Raw genomic sequence first — 21,056 nt, 5'->3', positions numbered from 1 at the left:
ATCCAGAGTGACTCCAGTCAAAGGGGACTTGGATGCTGCCTTATGCAGGAAGGCCAACCCGTTGCGTTTGCCTCGAGAGCGCTCACCCCCACCGAACAGAACTATGCACAAATTGAGAAAGAGTGCCTCAGCATCGTCTTCTCTTGCCAGCGATTCCATCACTACTTGTATGGTCGAGAGCTGGTCACCGCTGAAACTGACCACAAACCACTCATTGCCATATTCAGTAAACCTCTCCTCAACGCGCCCAAGAGGCTTCAAAGCATGCTCCTGACTCTGCAAAACTACAGCCTGAAGGTCATTTACAAGCCAGGACCAGAGATGTACATCAGCGACACACTGAGCAGGGCAACGGCACAATGTACAGGCAGAGGCACTGCCTATCAGCGGCAGGCCATCTGTTCGCTACAGCAGGAACAACAAGATGTTCAACAGATCAATCAGGCAGACTACTTAAACGTCACAGATCACCGCCTAGCCCAGATCAGGCAACACACTGACAAGGACGAACACCTACAATCACTGAAGTCCATGGCTCTCGCAGGTTGGCCATACCTGAAAGAGGAGACACCTTTCACAGTGAGAGAATACTGGACCTTTCGAGATGAGATCAGCGTGCAAAATGGCGTCTTGTTCAGAGGTCAGAAGGTCATTATTCCCAAATCACTACGTCCAGAGATGCTTACCCGCATACACTCCAGTCACGTTGGAGGTGACGCATGCTACCGCCAGGCTCGTGAAACATTATACTGGCCAAACATGCAAGCAGAAATTAAAGACTTTGTCAGCAACTGTACCACGTGCAACGAGTACGCTCATGAACAGCAAAAGGAAACCATGATGTCACACGAACTGCCCACAAGGGCCTGGCAAATCGTCAGCATGGACTTATTCAGCCACAGACAAAAGGACTATCTTCTCATTGTGGATCACTACTCTGACTTTTGGGAAATTGAACTGCTCCCTGACTTGTCTGCAGAGACGGTCATAAAGCGCTGCAAGGCGCAGTTTGCCAGGCAAGGTCAGCCTGACAAGGTAATCACGGACAATGGCCCACAATTCACTGCACAGTTCAAGCGTTTCGCCTCAGAATGGGAGTTTGACCATGTAACCTCCTCTCCAAGACACCCAAAAGCAAATGGCAAGGCAGAGTCAGCTGTCAAGATTGCAAAAAACCTGTTAAGCAGGGCCGTGCGCGACAGCAACGACCCATGGAAAGCGATCTTACAGTGGAGGAACACACCCACCGAAAACATGGACAGCAGCCCAGCACAACGCCTTCTGTCCAGACGTCTGAAGACTACCATCCCCGTAGCTAACAAGCTACTTGAGCCCTGCGTCATGGTTGGCGTCACGGACAAACTGCGTCGCAGAAAGCAGCTCGCTAAGTGCTTCTACGACCGGACTGCTCGAGACCTACCAGAACTGGAGGTGGGTGAAACGATAAGGATGAAACCGCTGCCGGGAGACCACACAGGACTTTGGAGGCTGGGCACGTGCCTACAGAGAGTTGCACCACGCTCTTACCTGGTGGATGTTGGTGGCTCCCTCTATCGTCGCAATCGGGTGGATCTGCGCATAGCAGAGCGGACAAACCAGAACACGCCATACACTCACCTAGATGAGATGGATCACAGTCCAGGCCTAAGGGTAAGAGGTGCAGAATTGAGACATGAGCCAACTGAAGGTGAGGCTTCTACCCCACCAAGCTCTCCAGCTCGTGGCCCTAATCCTACCCCTGTCAGAGCCAATACTTACTCACGGGTGGGTCGGCTGTGCAAGCCACCGGACAGGCTTACTCTGTAAGCAAGAGACTGTGTTAACTTGTCCTCCTGTTTATAAAAATAAACATTTAAAAAATAAAAATAAATAAAAGAAAAGAAAATAAAGAAAAAAAGAAAATTTAAAAAGAAAGGAAGATGACAACTGAAGTAAAAAGAAAATGTCATGCGTTCTTAATTGTTATGACTTGATTGTTAAGAATTTAATGTTATGCTGTTATGTTTGCACTTTCTATTGAAAAGGATGATGTTACGGAGTCTAGTTGATAGGTAATCGACTAGCCGGACTGTTCCCCGGACTCTGCGTGTAGGGATTTGTACAATGCATGAACAAGGCTATTGAACTAGACATTGGTGTCTGTCTTTATTACTTTATCCAATATATCATACTGAAACAATAATGATACAAAATAACATCTGTTAAAGACAGATAGCTTGAGAACTTAAAAATAATGACCGATAAATGATTCTGAATGTTCAGCCTCTTTGTCCTCTGCAACATGACATTAGCCCACAGTTGTCATATGAGACATGTGGTTTTCCTGTGAACAAGCTCCACATCTGCTTTTCTATTGAAACATTTATTCTTTGTCCCAGTCACAGCCACCATCTTCTGTGAAGTCAGACTAACAGTATGTATGTAGCTGTCTAAATAATGACCTTGTTCATCCCTGATATGGCTGGTCGTCTGTTTTTGCTCATCCTCCTTTTCGGTGAGTTATTTTTCCGAGTTATTTTTCTGTTCCAAGTTCCATCATCTGTTTGTGCTACAGGATATTCCATTCTTCTTTCCCCTCTTTTAGTCTTTTACTTTAGAAACTCTTAATATTTCAACATGTTATGGTTATAATAAGTGTGTCTTATTCCATTGATCATCCTATTAATTTATATTTCTCTGTCATTATTGTACATTTTGTTCAGATAAGAATGACCACTGCTTGATAACATGGCTGTGAATGCATTCCAGGCTATTCTGCTTCGCCAGCTTGTGTAAAGTGTTCCCATCTCATGTTTTCTTATTTTTCATAATGGCTAAAAGAGCATGATAATGACCCATTTTGTTATGTCTAGATACCTTCCAGTACCTCAAAGCCAAAGGTCAGTATCATTATTATGAATTTAAAGCTGCATTATGGAAAATTTTGGGCTACCAGACAAAACAACGGGTTACCAAAATATTCAAGTAGTGATTGAAATATTTTCAATAAAAACGTTATTTTGATGAATTCATCGGAGTCAACATTGGTCAGCATCCCCATGGAATGCTTTCGACACTTTGTAAAATCCATGCCCCGACTGTTTGGTATACTCCGTGTAGTCCCGACACAAATCTAGGGTTGGTACCCAAGCCAGCTGGTGGATCATTCTAAATGTTCCGTTGCCAGGATGACTGTCAATGTTCTTATCCCTTGCTTTCTAGCTAGGCAACTTCGGCTAACACAGTCACGTCAAACAGTGCAGCCAGAATAACAGCAAAGAAGCTGTATTTGCATTTGTTTAAGCTGTTTTCTACAGATTTTTGGGGGGGGATACATCCATAACAATGAGCTAATGACTCGATGCGAGATTTCGCCTGGCATAGAAAATGTGCTCTCTCTCCAGGACACTATTCAGAGGAGCTAGCCAACTACAGTACACAGTTAACATAATCACTTTAAACTGAAGCTGGAATGACAGTAAACTAGCTGCATTTTGTGTTTTTCTATTGGCATTTCTTTGAATATATCCATAAAAATGATACTGATTCATGATTTTGACTGGCTTAGAAAACCTGCCAGACTGTCTCATCCCGACACATTCGTTCATTACTATGTGACAGCTGGAGATGATCGAATTTCAATATTGAAACAATGTTGCAAATATCAGAGACAGACAGCAAGGTTAATGCAAATCTCCGCTGTTGAAAACCAAATGCTAGTCTACAATAAATGGGATATAATATCTAAATGCTTTTTACAGTGGAGATCAAGTTTATAAATTGCCTGGCTGTGCTGATGAGATAGTGGACTGAGCAGTCAAATGGAATAGTGAATAGACCATTTTTTGTGTTTGCAAACGTTGCACGCATCGCCCTCGTGCGGCAACGTTTACAAACACAAAAAATAGTCTATTCACTATTCCATTTGACTGCTCAATCCACTGTGGTGACAGCACAAAAAAAGCCTCTATTTACATGTTGCATATGAGTCCATTTCACACTACTTTTGGATTATAATTGGAGTTTAAGGCTCGTATGAATATCCTGCTTAATATAATGTTTGTCATCATTGCAAATCAACTGCATTATACTTAAAAATAACTTCAACTTCAACCAGTAAAATGCCTCTTTGGCTATCATTTGCTACAGCCTATGGCTATGTCAGTGAGTGTTTAGCATTCTAGCTAACAACTTGCTGCATCCAAAGATCACAACCAAATATAATCTTAGTGACTGTTCAAGCAAGAATCAAAACATCATTGTTAGCGTAGGAGAGCCCCCCCAAAGTTATTTTGTTTAGAAGTAATAAAAACGTAAATGTAGGCTATGTTGAATGGGAGCAGATGGCGTGGCTTTCTTACTGCAGCCAAGAGTCACGCGCATCTGTACGTGATGTCAGTGTGTCGTGCACTGGAATGTATGGAATGCCATTTGGGTCTTCGCATTTCAAAAAAGATACACGAGAAATAACACTGTTTGATGTGTCAAATAACACTATTTGAAGCGTAAAATAAGCTTGTTGACCAATCAGGACCTGGATATGACTGCACGTCACAATCATTTAACACGTTCGTTACCTTTTTACGTAGTTATTACAGATTGATTACACTATCACTTGTATTTCATATGTCACAGCGATTCACCGATATGTATGATGCTAGTAAAGTTTTTGGTCTTGCGCACCTACCGCTTCAGTACAAGCGCAGACACACCTCCCCACGCTCTGGGACAGTTCTGGTCAGAACAAAATCCATCACTTCCGTTGTTTGGCTGTGCCCATATAGCAACGTTCCACAATGAGCATATGTCCTGGTGGAAGGATGAAAATAAAACACATTTACTCAGAACAATAATACGTCTTTAATGAAAGACATGTTCTTAATCTTTTGTTTAAATGTTGGCAACCGTTTTACAAAAGCAAAATGCCCATCGAAGCCGATGATTATTGTGTGATAACTCCCTCCTAAGGGCTGTTCCTGCCACGGGTTCTCATTGTTTATTGTTAAATAGACAACAGTGTCTTAATTGTTTTCTCTTTCAAACTCATATAATATTAAGTGGTACATTATATGTATGAGTAGTTAAACATTGAAAATGAATTTATAATTCAATTAAAAAATACACTCCATCATCCCTCTGTCACAGATCTTCCTCAGCCCAGTCTGACAGTGATTCCTGCAGTCATCAAAGAGAGAGACTCAGTTCAGCTGAACTGTCAGACTCCTCCATCTGTCTCTGAGTGTTACTTCAAAATGGAAGGGCAAGTGGAATTCACCCTACCATCACCCTGTCAACAGACACTCACAGGAACACTACTGGTGAGGTGGACAGGTCAGAGTTCACCAGCTGAGGTCAAAATACAATGTCAGTACAGTGCTACAGGTTCACAGTTTAGATCCATATACAGTGAGCCTTCAACAGTCACAATTCAGGGTAAGAAGACTATTTGAATGGTTGTAAACAATGTACTGTTGTGCCATCATTACCATGTTCCTCTTGTGATATGTTATCATACTGTGTGTTGTTATAAGCTATTACATGAAGCAATCAAGGAATGTATTATATCTCCTTAACTTCCCATACTGTCGCTGCATGAGGTAATGGACTCAAGATCCTTAAGTGTGAAGTAACAAGGAGGGACTAGGCTATCAGTACATTTCTCAAAACCACAAAATGCTAAATGCTATATTCCCCTATTCTCAGACATTCCTCAGCTGACAGTGAGTTCTACAGTCATCAGAGAGACAGAATCAGTTCAGCTGAGTTGTGAGACTCCTCCATCTCGCCATGTGTCTAACTGTTACTTCTACATAGAGGTGGGGAAGAATTTTCCAGGGTCATTGTGTACGCAGACAATAACAGGAACTGAGCTGCTGAAGAGGGCAGGTCCAACATTTCCAGCTGTGGTCAAAGTGAAATGTTACTATGCTGTAGGGAGGTCTCACACATCTCCTTTAAGTAACCCTGTCTCAGTCACTGTTCAGGGTAAGTAGGTGGTTTATAAAATGATACACTTCACTGTTATACCGTATTAATTATGCTCGTTCTGAAAATGAGATCTTCTGTCGTATTTCCTAAACGTCTTCATTTCACATAATGATAGGATTTACTGTACTTTGTACAAACATAAATGCTGACATAGTTGAACATTTTATTAATGGATCTACCATACTGTTAGTATGTATGGATTAGCTGTAATGTTTTTAAATGCAACTTTCAAAGAGACACACCTCCTCCCAGGCTGGCCGTTCTACAGTCATCAGAGAGAGAGACTCAGTTCAGCTGAGCTGTCAGACTCCTCCATCTGTCTCTGTGTCTCACTGTTACTTCTACACAGAGGGGAGAGATCCTAAACACTCACCCTGTACACGTTCACTCACGGGGACTGAGCTGCTCTCGTGGGCAGGTCAAAGTTCATCTGCTGAGATCAAACTGAGATATCTTTACACAGTAGAAACTTACTATCCATCGATGCACAGTGGTTCTGTCTCTCTTACTATTCTTGGTAAGAAATGTTATATTCAGATTCTCTTGAATGATTCTGTTTAAATCACAATCTCATCCAATGTCATTTCAAAATAGTTGTTGTGAAGACAAATATTTGAAATGTATATGTCAGAAGTAGAGTTCTAAGATCCCACGGCAAACAACCACAGAGACAGGCCAAAGTACAATCAAAGGTTCTTTATAAACTCATCTTTACACAGTAATACACAGTATCACTACGGTCCTATAAGAAACGTATAAATAGGCTGGGATTTAGGGCTGTAGGCTAACTAGAAGCAACGGGCCAAACTAAACCTTCCGAGCAGGGTTTTTTCGTTCGGTTCTACCCGAGCAGGATTAGTTCGGCTCTACCCAAACAGGGTTCGGCTCTTCCTCCCGAGCAGGGATCATTAGTTGATGGCTGGTCTGGTAGTCGATTGCTGGTTTGGTGTTCAATGGCAGGTCACCTTCTGTCCCTCGCTCTGCACCGGCCTGGCTGTGTGGTAGAGTTGGGTGTAGCCTCTCAGCTGCGTCAGGCGTGTCCCCCGTGTCTGTAGTCGTGGGGGACAGAAAATATACAATTAGAGGATGTACTGGCCAACAATTGGTGTCACACTCACACGTTCGCAACAAGCACTTTCCTTTAGTAGTGCAATAGAGAGCATTGTGATTTGTGTCTTTCCAACAGCAAGCGACCAGCGGAGACGAGAAGCTTGTCGGTTGAGAGGTCCCTGGTTCAGTTCCTTTTAACTCTAGTTCTGAGGCGTGTTTAGCGATTGGTTTGGGGAGGCAGGAGGTGATAGAGAATCATCTCAATGTCACTTTAGTCCATGTTAATCTGTGGAATCACAGCACACCATACAAGCAAGCAAAATAGTCCATGCGATTCAATTTGATTTCACACGTGAGCATGTAAGGAATTAAGTGAAAGGAAATCGTTGTAAACACACAGCACACATGATTAAATGGAACTCATAAATATAAATGATATCAAATAAGATATTCTGATACGTAATATAAAAAGAATTGCAGGCTCTAGTTTAGTAAGAGTCAGTGTCACTTGTGACATATACATTACATTCAAATATAGTGATGTAAAAAGGAGTCTCTGTTCTTTCCTAACAGATCCAAAACCAGACATTACAGTCCAATTTGATGAGGACTTCACCATCATCTGTTTGATTCCTGGATCCGTCAGTCCTGACAGCACCTGTAACCTGTATGTTGGAGAGGAGAGTCAGCCATCCTTCACAGCAAAGATCAAGAAGAGACAATCCACCTCAGCACCCAGACAGGAGTTCTGTCAATTCACTCCAAATCATAGTGATCTGATCAGTGGTCTACAGTCAGTGAGGAGTAAGGAGGTGAGCTGTGATTACAGAGTGAGCTCTGGACCAAACTCTCTCTCTCCACGCAGTGATGGGTACAGCTTTACAGGTGAGTCATTATCTAAACAAATCTATCAGGGCTGCAGGTCTTCATGATCTGACTCACTTTGATTTTAGCATCTTCTTGGTATGACTATATTCATTCTGACCAACAAACTAAATATCACATTTCAATCCCAAATGATTTCAGATCTGGTGGGAGTTCACATCAGTGATCCAACAACTGTACAGACACCTTCTACAGCAGGTAGGCCACACATTTGTGCTTTTATAGTGGGGCTGCTGTTATTTTAAAGAAAAGCATGTTTCCGCAATAAGAATAGTTGTGTTCATGTGTAAATTAAGCTGTTCTATAGATATGACACCAGCCTGAATACCAATGTCTGGGATCTTCAGCACAAGTAATAGAATGTCTGTGTTCATCTAGTGGAGTGTTTAGATCGTATCTATGCGCTGTTATACTTCTGCTGTTAGATAACATGGTGACTTCATTCTAGGAAGCTGTCAACAACAATCAACACCTTATCTGTCCTGAAAGACTTTATCACCTTATGAATTGGTCTTATCATCTCTATAATGAGTAGAAATATAATCTACCAGGGCTAGAAGCAAACTGTCCGTAGTGATTTTTATAGTCCTACTTTGCCCACTTTGAATAGACAAGTTATGAAGGTATTTCAAAAGGCCAACAACACCATGATGATCATTAAAACGATCATGAATAAAATGCTAATTTCATTAATATGTGTTTTCTCAGTGGGTTTGACTCCAGGTCCTAGATCTACTTTGCCTCCCAGCAAGACAGTGAGTCCTACAGAAGGTGTGTTGGGCCTCTAAATTACCATCTCTGCAAATAGTAATTATACAGTCAAGAATTTAGATTACGGGCCTGTAAAATTAAGTGACCCAAATGTGAATGTAATACCTTATTCTTGTGTAATCATATTGCTTCCCACTAGTTTCAACTGTTACTTCTACCTTTACCCCAGACACCACAGTGACACCAACTACCAGTAAGTAGATCCACCAATTTTAACTTAGTTTCAAATACAATATCTTTGTTCACATTCATTCACTAAAGCTCTGACCGGTTAACTAATAGATGTATTCATAGCTGCTTGTAATTTCAGTCCAGATTTTTAACCACTTTTAATCCATCTGATTTGTAGGTAACGTGTAGTGTACTTCTCTCTTTCTGCTTATTGAAAGACCTTAGATATTACATTAATTTACGTTTGTTCTTGTGTAATATGAGTAATCTCTTCTCACCATGTTTGACCTCCCCTTTGACCCCCAGCACGGCAGTGAATCCTTTATCAGTTCTCTTAGTCATCTTTATCTAGTTAGCAAATAGAAGTAAAATAAATAGAGTAGCTTATCTTCTCCATGTTGAGTTTTTTCCCATCACAAATTTGCCTCATTACAAAAAGAGGTTGATATTTGATTGATTAAAATCAACCCATTTAGATGTATTTTTGTATAATCAGATCCAATGATTTGCTTTGCATCAGGGTCGACTGTTTGCTGTACTTTTACCACTGACACCCCAGCGAGTCCAACTGAAAGTAAGTATAGCCAATAGATTTAATTTAGTTTGCTAAGTATTTTTGTCTATTAAAGCATAAACCAGTTTTGCAAATATAGTCAAATGTAAATTCAGTCAAAGGTTAAGGATGAATCAAACAATTAATTTGTCTCTTTATAGAAATATTTGCATAACTCTGTTATTAAACTGTCCTTCTCTCTTGCATGTGCCCAGGAGTTCAAAGCTCCACAGAAAGTGATGTGGAATCAAACAGTCAAGAAAGCATTCTGGGTAAGTATCCTTTTCTAGCTGTCTTTTGTCACACATATGAAAACAGAGCTGTTCACATTTTTTCAGAAGAACAATAATGTGGTCCAAAAGCTAATGACCTCTCCCGTTGTCATCATGTCACCAAATAGTGGGGCAATTATGGCAGGCAGCAGTGGCTTCTGGAGTGGGCGTGCTCCTGGTAGGATTGACAGCTGTCTGTCTCTGCAGGAGGACCAGTGAGTACATTTGATTCTGCCTAACAAATCATTTGCAAATTTACCGTGCTGACATTAATGTAAGTGCCTTTGGCATGGGTTAATTTGTCAACTCATTTTGATCAAATTGTATAGCCTGTTTGGGATAGGGGGCAGTATTTTCACGGCCGGATGAAAAAAACGTACCCGATATAAACTGGTTACTACTCTTGCCCAGAAACGAGAATATGCATGTTAGTAGTAGATTTGGATAGAAAACACTCTGAAGTTTCTAAAACTGTTTGAATGGTGTCTGTGAGTATAACAGAACTCATATGGCAGGCAAAAACCTGAGAAGATTCCAAGCAGGAAGTGGCCTGTCTGTGAAATTGTAGTTCTTCTTTTGGTTCTCTATCGAAACTACAGTATCTGAGCTGTTACGAAGCACTTTCTAAGGCTTCCATTGGCTTTCTAAAGCCTTCAGAAAGCGGATTGAGGTGTCTCCTGTCACTGGTTAGAGTATGGTAGCACAGTTTGTCAGTGGTCTGCCTGGTGACAAAGAGATTATGCTGTTTTTTATTTTCCTCTTTGAATGAATACACTATTGTCCGGTTGGAATATTATCGCTATTTTACGAGAAAAATACCATAAAATGTATTTTAAACAGCGTTTGACATGCTTCTAATTACGGAAAAGGAACATTTTGAATATTTTTGTCTCGAAATGCGCTCGCGCGTTACTCTTTGGATAGTGACCTGAACGCACGAACAAAACGGAGGTATTTGGACATAACTATGGATTATTTGGAACAAAAACAAAATTTGTTGTGGAAGTAGCAGTCCTGGGAGTGCATTCTGACGAAGATCAGCAAAGGTAATACAATTTTTCTAATAGTAATTCTGAGTTTAGTGAGCCCCGAACTTGGCGGGTGTCAAAGTAGCTAGCCGTGATGGCTGAGCTATGTACTCAGAATATTGCAAAATGTGCTTTCGCTGAAAAGCTATTTTAAAATCTGACATAGCGATTGCATAAAGGAGTTCTGTATCTATAATTCTTAAAATAATTGTTATGTATTTTGTCAACGTTTATGATGAGTAATTTAGTAAATTCACCGGAAGTTTTGGGTGGGAATGCATGTTCTGAACATCACATGCTAATGTAAAAAGCTGTTTTTGGATATAAATATGAACTTGATTGAACAAAACATGCATGTATTGTATAACATAATGTCCTAGGAGTGTCATCTGATGAAGATCATCAAAGGTTAGTGCTTCATTTAGCTGTGTTTTGGGTTTATGTGACATATATGCTTGCTTTGAAAATGGCTGTGTGATTATTTTTGGCTGTGTACTCTCCTAACATAATCTAATGTTTTGCTTTCACTGTAAAGCCTTTTTGAAATCGGATGATGTGGTTAGATTAACGAGAGTCTTGTCCTTAAAATGGTGTAAAATAGTCGTATGTTTGAAAAATTGAAATTATAACATTTTTGAGGTTTTTGTATTTTGCGCAACGCACTACCATTGGATATTGGCGAGGCGTTGGCGAGGCGTCTGTCCTCAACAGGATAGGTTAGACTATATTCAATATAATTCATTTAGCCTCATTTGTTTTTCAGAGAAAACCAATTCTCAGAGGTAAGAATTCCCTTGTGAATATGATGCAGATTGTATCAACCTTTAGTTCTGTTTTGTCCATGATGAGATGTTCTTACCACAACCTTCTTATACTTTTATGTTGTACAGACCTACAGCCAGACAGGATGATCACAGACAATGTATGTTCCAAAACTAAATACATCAAACATACACACACACGACTTACAGAACTATATACATGCATGTACAAACACTGTAATTCCATTTTTATTGTGTTTCTGTTCTAGATGAATTGGTGTCTATGGGAGCGGTGAGCAGAGGAATCATGGTGAGTATTCTACATTTACAGTGGTATCTGTACACATATACCACCTGACAGAGGAGGCTGGTGGGATGAGTTATAGGAGGACGGAATCATTGTAATGACTGGAATGGAATTAATGGGACGGAGTCAAACAAATCAAACACATTGAAACTACGTGTTTGACTCCGTTCCATTCATTCATTTCAACGATTACAATGAGCCTGTCCTCCTATAACTCCTCTCACCAGCATCCTCTGCCCTCTGACTGTCTGATCTGAGGATCAAGACCTTAATGTTTCATTAGTAGTGCTTCAACATATGAATGTTCAATGTATCAAACCAACAGCTATATTTATTTACAGATTAATATGGTAATTTGTATTTATTACCAAATAAGATGTTTTTACCCAAAACAGTTTCTTAATACATTCATTATTGTTAAACCCTGTAAATGTGTTCCTAAGTAGGTACAGAGTTTAGTCGTACAAATAAAATTTTTAAATCAAATAACCTACATCTTGCTTTGGACATGTGTAGACCTCAGAATGACACAAAACCGACAAACACTTCCTGTGATACAAAGGAGGGTGCAGTTCATGTCACGAGTTAGATTAGAATAGACAGACAGTTTGATAGACTGGAGGATAAAAAGTCTCTCTCTTCTCTCCCTCTCTCTCTACTACAGGTGGATTCAGGAGATGCTGGAATCGATTCTCAGATCACTTCTGTACTGTCCACGTTCACGCCCTCAGGTTTGTCCCTCAGATCTCGGGACCATCTGCAAGTGCACAGCTACTGTACATGCTTAAACTTTGGGCCTAACCTTATCAACCTTATCAAAACACATATATGACACTTAAAACAGAAATGAATGTGTCAGAGCATCTGTGGAGCATGAGAATAGAGCTGTAGATCTGCAGGGTGGTTTGAGTCATGAGGAGAAGTGTGAAATGACATCAAGCCTTGTTACTTGCACTTCTTCTATTTGGATGTTACCAACGCAACAGAGCAAACTCGACTAAGTAACTCACATGCAATGTAGACATGTAATATACACACGATCCACCCTCAAACACACACTCATACATACATACACAACCTCTTAATCATGGAATTGTCTCTCTCTGTGATGTGCAGGTAACGTTGATGTGGATACACAGGCATTTGCAAATAAACATGTAAGTACAGCACAAATAATTGCATGGAGTATTCTTATATCGGTTGTACTATTCATTGTATTATATTGTTATATTATTATTATTATTTATAGCATTGTTTTCACAGACAGACGGACTCGAGGATACAAGTATCTCTCTTTCTCTCACTGTGATTTGACTTTCAGTTTAAGATTGGTCTTACATCCTCATAAAATACCCCTTATGAATTACATTAACTGTACTGTAGATTCGAAGCCCTAAAGTGAATCTGTTTCTTTCCTCTAGTCTGACACTTACCATGTATACAGCTCAATCCCCGACAGACCAGCAACCTCAGCCCAGCCGGATGGGTTGTACAGTCTTCTGCAGACACACTGACACTACACCTCTGGCTTTCTGTAGCTATGTCTCACACAAATACATTCTATCTCACACGACATCCATTGTTTATCACACATCCAGTTACTGTAAATAAGTTGCTTAACAGGTAATATATCTACTGTATTACACATGGACAACTGGTTTCTGTTACATGTCTATCCATAATATCTGTTACTGTGTTAATATATATATATATTTTTTTAGGGGTCCAGGGGGCATAGTCCCCTTTGAGCATTTTTCTTATTTCTTTCCCCTAGTTAATGCTAAATCTACTGTATTTATGTATTTTACGTTGACTGTGTGATACCTCCTTCCATAGCGGTTGGATACAATTAATTTCCTGTTGGGCAAAACATAATCCAAAACACAACCAAAACAAACTGCAAATGCATCCAACAAGTTTGTTGAGTCACAAGCTTGATGTATTTATTGGGTGCAAAGAATCAAGGACCAAAATACAAAATGTTTGACTACCTTAATACACTATAAATGAGTTTGTCCAAATACTTGTGACTTTTTCAAATGTGGGGACTATATAGATAAAGTGCATTTATATCAAAACGGTAAAACATACAATGCCTTCAGAAAGTCTTCACACCCCTTGACGATTTCCACATTTTGTTGTGTTACAGCCTGAATTTAAAATGTATGAAATTGAGATTTTTTTTGTAACTGGCCTACACACAATACCCCATATCGGGGTGGCAGGTAATCCAGTGGTTAGACCGTTGGACTAGTAATCGAAAGGTTGCAAGATCGAATTCCCGAGCTGACAAGGTAAAAATCTGCCGTTCTGTCCCTGAACAAGGCAGTTAACCCACTGTTCCTAGGCCGTCATTGAAAATAAGAATTTGTTCTTAACTGACTTGCCTAGTTAAATAAAGGTAAGGTCAAAGTGGAATTATGTAAAAAAAAAAAGAAGAAAAAAAGTGTCATTGAGTATTTAACCCCTTTGTTTTGGAAATCCAAAATAAGTTCAGAAGTAAAATTCTGCTTAACAAGTCGCATAATATGTTGCATGGACTCACTCTGTGCAATAATAGTGTTTAACATGATTTTTTTAATGGCCTCATCTCTGTACCCCACACATACAATTATCTGTAAAGTCCATCAGTCACGTAGTGAATTTCAAACACAGATTCAACCAAAAAAACAGGGAGGTTGTCTAATGCCTCACAAATAAGGACACTTATTGTTTAAAAAAAGCAGACATTGAATATCCCTTTGAGTAAGGTGAAGTTATTAATGGATGGTTTATCAATATACCCAGTCACAACAAAGATACCGGCATCATTCCTAACTTAGTTGCCGAAGAGGAAGAAACCTGCTCAGAGTTTTCACCATGAGGCCAATGGTGACCTTAAAGCAGTTACAGAGTTTAATGACGCTCAGCAGCACCTTCTCCACGCTGCTCTTCGTCGTCCTTCTCGCCTTCCTGTGGAGGAACTGGGAGGTCATCTCGCAGTACCTGGATCTCCTCCTGATGTCCCCGAGTCGACCTACACGGGTGGGGCTCTCTTAATGAGTGACGAAGGGAGGTGATGGTGGGGCGGGGCTCCCTGAACAATGAGGGACAGAGGCAGGGACTGGTGTGTGGGGGGGGGACTAACTAACAAACCCGTACACTGCCTCTGATGCATGTGGTGGAGCCAGGCAAGTACAAAGGGTGGGCTTAGCGGAAAGGAGGAGGATGATGAGGTGCCAGGAGATCTGCACACTTACTTATCTCTCTCTCAGAACTGTGAAATTGTTTACACGTGGAAGATGTTTTCTTGATTTAGAATTGATTCAAGTGGTATTGAATTTGTTTCTTCTTCTTATTGCAGTCATTAATGCAAATGCTTGAGGGCTTTCTCTTGTGGCAGGATTGGGAAGGTAAACAGCTGGCATGTTGATGATCCACGTGACTTCACCCTTTTTTTGATCTCCTTTTCTCTACGTCCAAAATCTCTCTTCCTTTTCTCTCTTTAACCCTAAAATCTCTCCTTTCTCCCTTTTCTTACTCCCAATATGTTCTCTTCCATGTTTGTCTTCCTCTGCCCCTCTTCTCAATCCCCCCAGTCGTTGCCCATTTCACCAAATCGCTCTTCTTTCTGGGAGGATTAATGTGACTAGCTACAGTGCACTGTTGTGGACAAAATCTAATTCATCACTGGATCAAGCAAGTGATGGGTTCTTGACTTGTTTCTATTGGACGAGCTAAATGCGACGTTGGGCTTGATTGGATCAGAACTGAGTCGGAATATGCTCAGCTTGACGCCTTGCACTCTTGGCCTGGCCTGTTGGATCTGCCCCTGCTGAGACTATAAACTAATCTATAAACTGAATGAACATACTTGAAGAGCTGTGAAACTGCTCAGACTTTCAGTGCTTCCGTACTGTTTCTATTAGTGAAAATGAAATGTAAACTTTTTATTTTTTTAAACAAATAAACATGCGGTTTTAAAAATGAAGGATTGAGTCAACAAACCCAGTTTCTATTTCAACCTCGTGTTTTTGATGTGTTGCAAATGTTGCCTATATTGACAAGCTAGTCGAGCTCTAACAATGTCCTCAAAGATGGAAAGCAGGCGAGACCGTTCCAGCCAATGAGGGCAGATAAGTGTGACTGGGTCATAGATAGGCCTCATCTGTGACAGCTTCAATGGCGTTGTCTATACTCTCAAATTTAAAGTATTCAATTTTCTTTAATGGCAGATTTCTCCTGACTCGTAGGTATTCCCACCCAGTTGACTATGTTAAAATAGTGAAAGCCCTCCATGGCAATGTCTATGCTAAAATGGGTTATCCATAAGTATCACAACAGGCACAACTCCAATATGAAGTCGTTTTTTCAGTTGCAGAAATGCCACGAGTCCACAATCTAACAATTACAAAACTTGGATTCGATCAAATAACCCCCATGTAGCAAATTGGCAAATATTTGTTGATCAAATAAAACTCATTGACCTCCATATGAATTGCAGGGAATAAAGAACCAGGAGCACCAGCGGACAGCAATGCTCTGGTTTGGGTACCTTTGAATATCAAACTGAAGACCCAATTAGTTCTTCCTCTCCGTTGTGGACAAACTGAAGTGGTACAACATTTTTTATTGCACCATTGTGGGCACTGACCCATAACAGACTAGTTTTGAGTAATTTCCCATAGCTTCATAATTAACAGCGAAAAAACAGTATCAAGGCCGTCCCTCAGGAGACTCGTACCAAGATGTCATGTCCTGTGTGCCGAATTGTTCCAGACTCAGATTGGTCTCAACCATCTGCCCACTCACTGTACCAGATTATCCTAATGAATCGTGCCATGGTCATCAACCTATGATGGATGAACAACAAAGTCCTGACTGTATAGCAATACTCTGGTTTGGGTACCTTTGAATATTAAACTGAAGACCCCTGACGTTAGCCATCAATATTTTTCACTGTACTAGTGATACAATTAATCTGGCAGAAGAGGGTACTGATTTAAGCAGGTGTAAGAAATAATAACTTAACAGGTTTTTATAAATATCTTGCATCAGTGAATCATTAAACATCTTAACAAACCCCTAGCCACCATCAACACTTATCTACAGGAAAAGTGGAGATTTTACTGCAGCTAGGTCTACACTTAAATGACACAAACAAGAACTACAAAAAACAGCTTTATTTAAAAACATACAAAGTGGTTAAAAGGAGTCCAGTCATTCTGCTGCTGCCCTCTTGCCTCGTTTCACTGTGATTTTAGCTTCAGGAGCAGCAGTGTCCCCTTCATCACCCTCTGCAGGCTTCTGGAAAGCTTTGGCCTTTGCACCCTTCTTGGCTGCCCCTTCACCCTTGGTAGTCTTCTGTGCTTTGGGTTGATCCTCAGCTGTCCCCTCTTCCCCATTGTCCTGTTCGACTTGGGCTTCTTAGCAGGGGGCACCTTTGGAAGAGGATGCTTTTGCGGCCTTCCTGAGTTTTGCATCCTGAAAGATGAAAATGACAGGTTTGCAATACAATCACCCATTTAGAGATTCCATTTAACCATGATAAAGCCCAAATAGGGAACAGTACCCATGACAAAAGTGTAAAAAGAGTCCCTATACACCAAAACCACTTGAACAATGCCAATAGTCAGAACATTACTGAAACCACACTTGCCTCTGAAGGTTTCTCCTTCTGCTTTTTGGCTGTAGCCTTTTTCTTCTCAGCTTCTAGAGACAAGAGTTAGTGATGTGTGTGTATGCATGCAATCATGGACACCATGAGAAGTGAGATACCCATACAAGTCATTGAATGAGCAATGTTAAATGTCCTCCATTGCAATGGGTGTAGCTCAATAACAACGATCCCATACAATTGGGCGGATTATAGGGTGATGTCTTAATCCTAGGAGTGATGAGCACAATTAATTCAGTGGATTCAGTTTACCGGCTTCCTTGTCCTTAGTCTTCTTGGCTCCAACCTTGGCAGCCTTCTCCACATTGGGATCAGTGTTCTCAGTGGCCTTTGGCTTGGGCTCCTTCACCCTAACCCTGACTGCAAGATGTCAAGGGAGAGTAAACACACATTGAGCTACATTATATTAAACAGCAAACCCATGTTAAATATGTTTGTCATATAATGTTGACTTATATAATAAACACAAAACTTTATATTCAGAACTGGTACCATAAAGTTTCGTTTCGTCGAACAACCACCTGATTTGTAGAAGACTAAAAGGCTACACTGCACACACTCTATGGGGTTTGGGACATAATCTATAATAATTTGGCTGCTCTATATTATTTAGACCAGCAGGTGCCACTAGTGTGCTCTTGATCAAAGCCTTGAGAATTTAACCTATTTCAGACAATTAGCTGGAAAATCTCAACGCTCCAGGAAGCTTTGTTTCCCCATCACTAATCCTATACTACTATTTGTTGCCAAAGCATAACTTGAAAAAACAAAACAAAAAAATACTTAAACTTGTAACACAAAACAGACAGTTTCGATAATGCTTGCCATTTCCTCATTCAACATTATATCATGTTGGCTCATTGGCTGAGCTGGCCAATCAGCAGTATACTTGATTTAATATTTTTTGTAACAGGTATATGCCCACACCATTCTGTTGTTGGGGTACGCCCAGGGCCGGAATAACAAAGGGGCTTCTCGGGCTGAAGCCCCTGGGCCCAGGAGGCAGAAAAAAAGTCACAAATATATACATACATTATACAGTACATATTAGATATGTAATATATATTTTCACTGCAACAGCAAACCACAGGAGGATTCAGGATTCCACTCTCAATGAGTGTAGACAGCTTCCTGCTGCCACTCTGCTAATCATCAGATGGGGGGGAGGAGAGGTTTGGGTAAATGGGGGGCCCTGCCTTGATTGGGTAACTGAAAAAATGAATTGCAATATAACTAAATGTGACTGGTCAATTATGTGAGTCAGGGGCTGGGCCCAAGAGGAAAAAACATTTTTTTAACTTATTTTATAACCAACCAAGGGAACCTGTTCTAAATGTTCAAAATAAACCAGAGAACATATTTAGCCATAGAGGATCAATAGTTTCTCAAAAATAACTGGATTAAATGTTATCACAAGCGCATGCAGGTAACTGCCAATATAAAGAAAACGCCAACAAAGTGTCTTAAAAAGGGTGTTTGGCCTTAACCAGCTGCAAGAACAGCTTCAATGCTCCTTGGCATAAATTCTACAAATTGACCTAAACAGTGGCAGTAAAACACACCCCACACACACACTATAAACTTTGTCCCTCATTTACTCAATTTTTTCCTTGATTTCGGCAGTTTCTGGTTGCCTACTGTCGGGAAGGCTGCAATTTGGGCAGCATGATCAGCTTGTTGTGTTGTGGCCATAGACATAATACATCGATTTTTGGAACCTCTTACCCTGGCAATTTGAGTGGTAACTCATGGGTACACTAGCAATGGCTGCCAGTCCTGATTTGAATGGGAACTGCCATCCATATGTATATAGTTGGTTGCAGCTGTCTGTTTGCACATTTCAAAATAAAAATCGCGGGAAAAAACATAGTTTGTAAAGCAAATGCCTACTGCTGAAAATAGAAGACTGTCTGTAGAACCAATATAATTCTCAACTCCCATTTTTTTGTGACCAGCAGCACTGTTTTTCAAAGTAGCTCATCTTGAGATAGGCTATTGCCAAGAGGAGCGCATTGGCCCTCACCGTGAGTAGTAGCCTATGGCTTCGTCATTACGTGAGTCAGTGTGCCGCTAGAAATTGTATGTAATTGCCCAATGTAGTAATATATAAATAAAAAACACAATTCAAACAGGAAAGCTGCTTTAACATACTCAATTAGAATTGTTTGGAAGGAAAACCATTTCACTCATGTTGTAAATTATAGGTCATATTTCATAGAAATCTGGAAACACTGGGCATTTACTTTAAGAAGATTTAGACATGCATGTGTAGCGTGGTTCGTTCTGCGTTGTGTATTTTTATTTAGGACACTGCCACAACTGGAATTCTGTTGGTAGAATCATTTTTATTCGACCTGCACACGAAGAGACAACACACAATATGTTAGCCCTCGGTGCAGTCACAGCTCTCGGGCACCTTGCTAGCTGAAGGTCCGGCAAAAGAGAACGATAAAAGGGTACGTAAGTACGGATAACCGCGATGGACCAAACCAAAATATACCAACTTTTACAATTAGGTGTATTTACAATATAGATATCAAAAAAAAAATGTACACCGAAAAATAACATTAACTATGCTGCTGTAATTAAATAAAGAAAACACATTGAATTATTATTATTGTTATTAACTTATTAACATCCCCTCTTGACCTGGCCTACTTGAACTGTCCTTGTGCGCAACTTGGTGCATAATCTAGGGGAACAACATCACTCTACTACACATGGGTCACTTACCCGAAACCTCCCCTGTGCGCCGTTTGCTATCGAGTTGGTGTTCTTACCAATACCCCGCCCTCGGTTCCTTTTTTCAGGGTCTTGCGTGTCATGTACTTCAACCTCATCAGGTCCACAGATGGATATTTCTCTGTTATGTAGCCGCGAATGGCCTGCGATGAGACCATTCGAGAGTCCAACTCCTTCAGCGCTTCTTTAACCATCACCATCGTAGGTGGATGAAGAGAAGTTTTCCGTGCCACAGCAGGTGCTTGTTGGATTCTAACAATGAAATTGACAAATGTATCAACCGTAATCTAACCAAATAGCCGTTACTTCTTCGGCGGCTGCTGCTTTTTTTTAGGAGGCATGATCAAACGGTTAATCTCAAAGTTAGGCTATATAAAAACGTTAGTTTAAAAACAGCAACTGCATTCTCAGCCTACACACGTTCAATGTTATGCACTTCAAGCAAAGCACGCGGTTTATCTGAACGGGCGCTGACATTTAGGTTCCAGTCAGAGCATTCAAGGTAAACTGATCAGTCCGAGTAGTGTGAACTCGCTTCTTCTCTCCTCCGTTCCTTCCTTCCATCCTTTCCTTTCCTTTACTGCGCTTATCAGTTTGCCTTCACTGCTCTGGCATATTATTAAACATGACTCACCAAACATAAATTAAATATGACAAGCCTACTACATTTTAGAGATCATAAAACTCTCAACTACAAATGCAGGGTTTTTGTAGTTAAACTTTGTGCAGCTGTAAAAAAGGTAAAACAAAAAGTAGAAGATAAATATTTTTCTCAGACAGACAAGTTAGTTTGGTTTTAAAAATCGAATTGCCGGCAATAATGATACAAAATACCATCTGTTAAAGACAGTTAGCTTTAGATCATAAAAATAATGACCGATAAATGATTCTGA

At 40.5% G+C, this 21,056-nt stretch overlaps 1 protein-coding gene and 1 long non-coding RNA gene across 4 annotated transcripts; one reads left to right on the top strand and one right to left on the bottom strand.

Annotated features, from left to right (window-relative positions):
* Positions 1 to 2,179: 2,179 nt before the first annotated feature.
* Positions 2,180 to 15,735, top strand: LOC123732754 (uncharacterized). Of its 3 annotated transcripts, XM_082959099.1 has the most exons (17): positions 2,180 to 2,494; positions 2,853 to 2,879; positions 5,125 to 5,412; positions 5,683 to 5,964; positions 7,591 to 7,902; positions 8,044 to 8,100; positions 8,611 to 8,673; positions 8,813 to 8,866; positions 9,365 to 9,418; positions 9,613 to 9,669; positions 9,798 to 9,884; positions 11,461 to 11,479; positions 11,588 to 11,619; positions 11,728 to 11,768; positions 12,430 to 12,496; positions 12,882 to 12,922; positions 13,187 to 15,735. In XM_082959099.1, the coding sequence occupies exons 1-17, from the start codon at positions 2,437 to 2,439 to the stop codon at positions 13,277 to 13,279; spliced, it is 1,632 nt and encodes a 543-aa protein (XP_082815225.1). In that variant the 5' UTR covers positions 2,180 to 2,436; the 3' UTR covers positions 13,280 to 15,735. The 3 variants fall into 3 exon arrangements, with proteins under 3 accessions (XP_082815225.1, XP_082815224.1, XP_082815223.1); XM_082959098.1 differs by having other exon boundaries at positions 8,843 to 8,866; positions 12,882 to 15,735; XM_082959097.1 differs by having other exon boundaries at positions 12,882 to 15,735.
* Positions 15,736 to 16,912: 1,177 nt separating this feature from the next.
* Positions 16,913 to 21,011, bottom strand: LOC123732750 (uncharacterized). Its single transcript, XR_006763390.2, has 4 exons — positions 20,155 to 21,011; positions 17,674 to 17,781; positions 17,404 to 17,456; positions 16,913 to 17,228 (listed from the first exon to the last, which is right to left on the bottom strand). It is a non-coding gene; the product is annotated as an uncharacterized LOC123732750 (long non-coding RNA).
* Between the last annotated feature and the right edge of the window lie 45 nt (positions 21,012 to 21,056).

The sequence above is a fragment of the Salmo salar genome, chromosome 12 (genome assembly GCF_965601325.2).
Source record: "Salmo salar chromosome 12, fSalSal1, whole genome shotgun sequence".
Taxonomy (NCBI): domain Eukaryota; kingdom Metazoa; phylum Chordata; class Actinopteri; order Salmoniformes; family Salmonidae; genus Salmo; species Salmo salar.
Note: the sequence above shows the minus strand (reverse complement) of the source record. Positions and strands in the feature narration are given on the sequence as shown.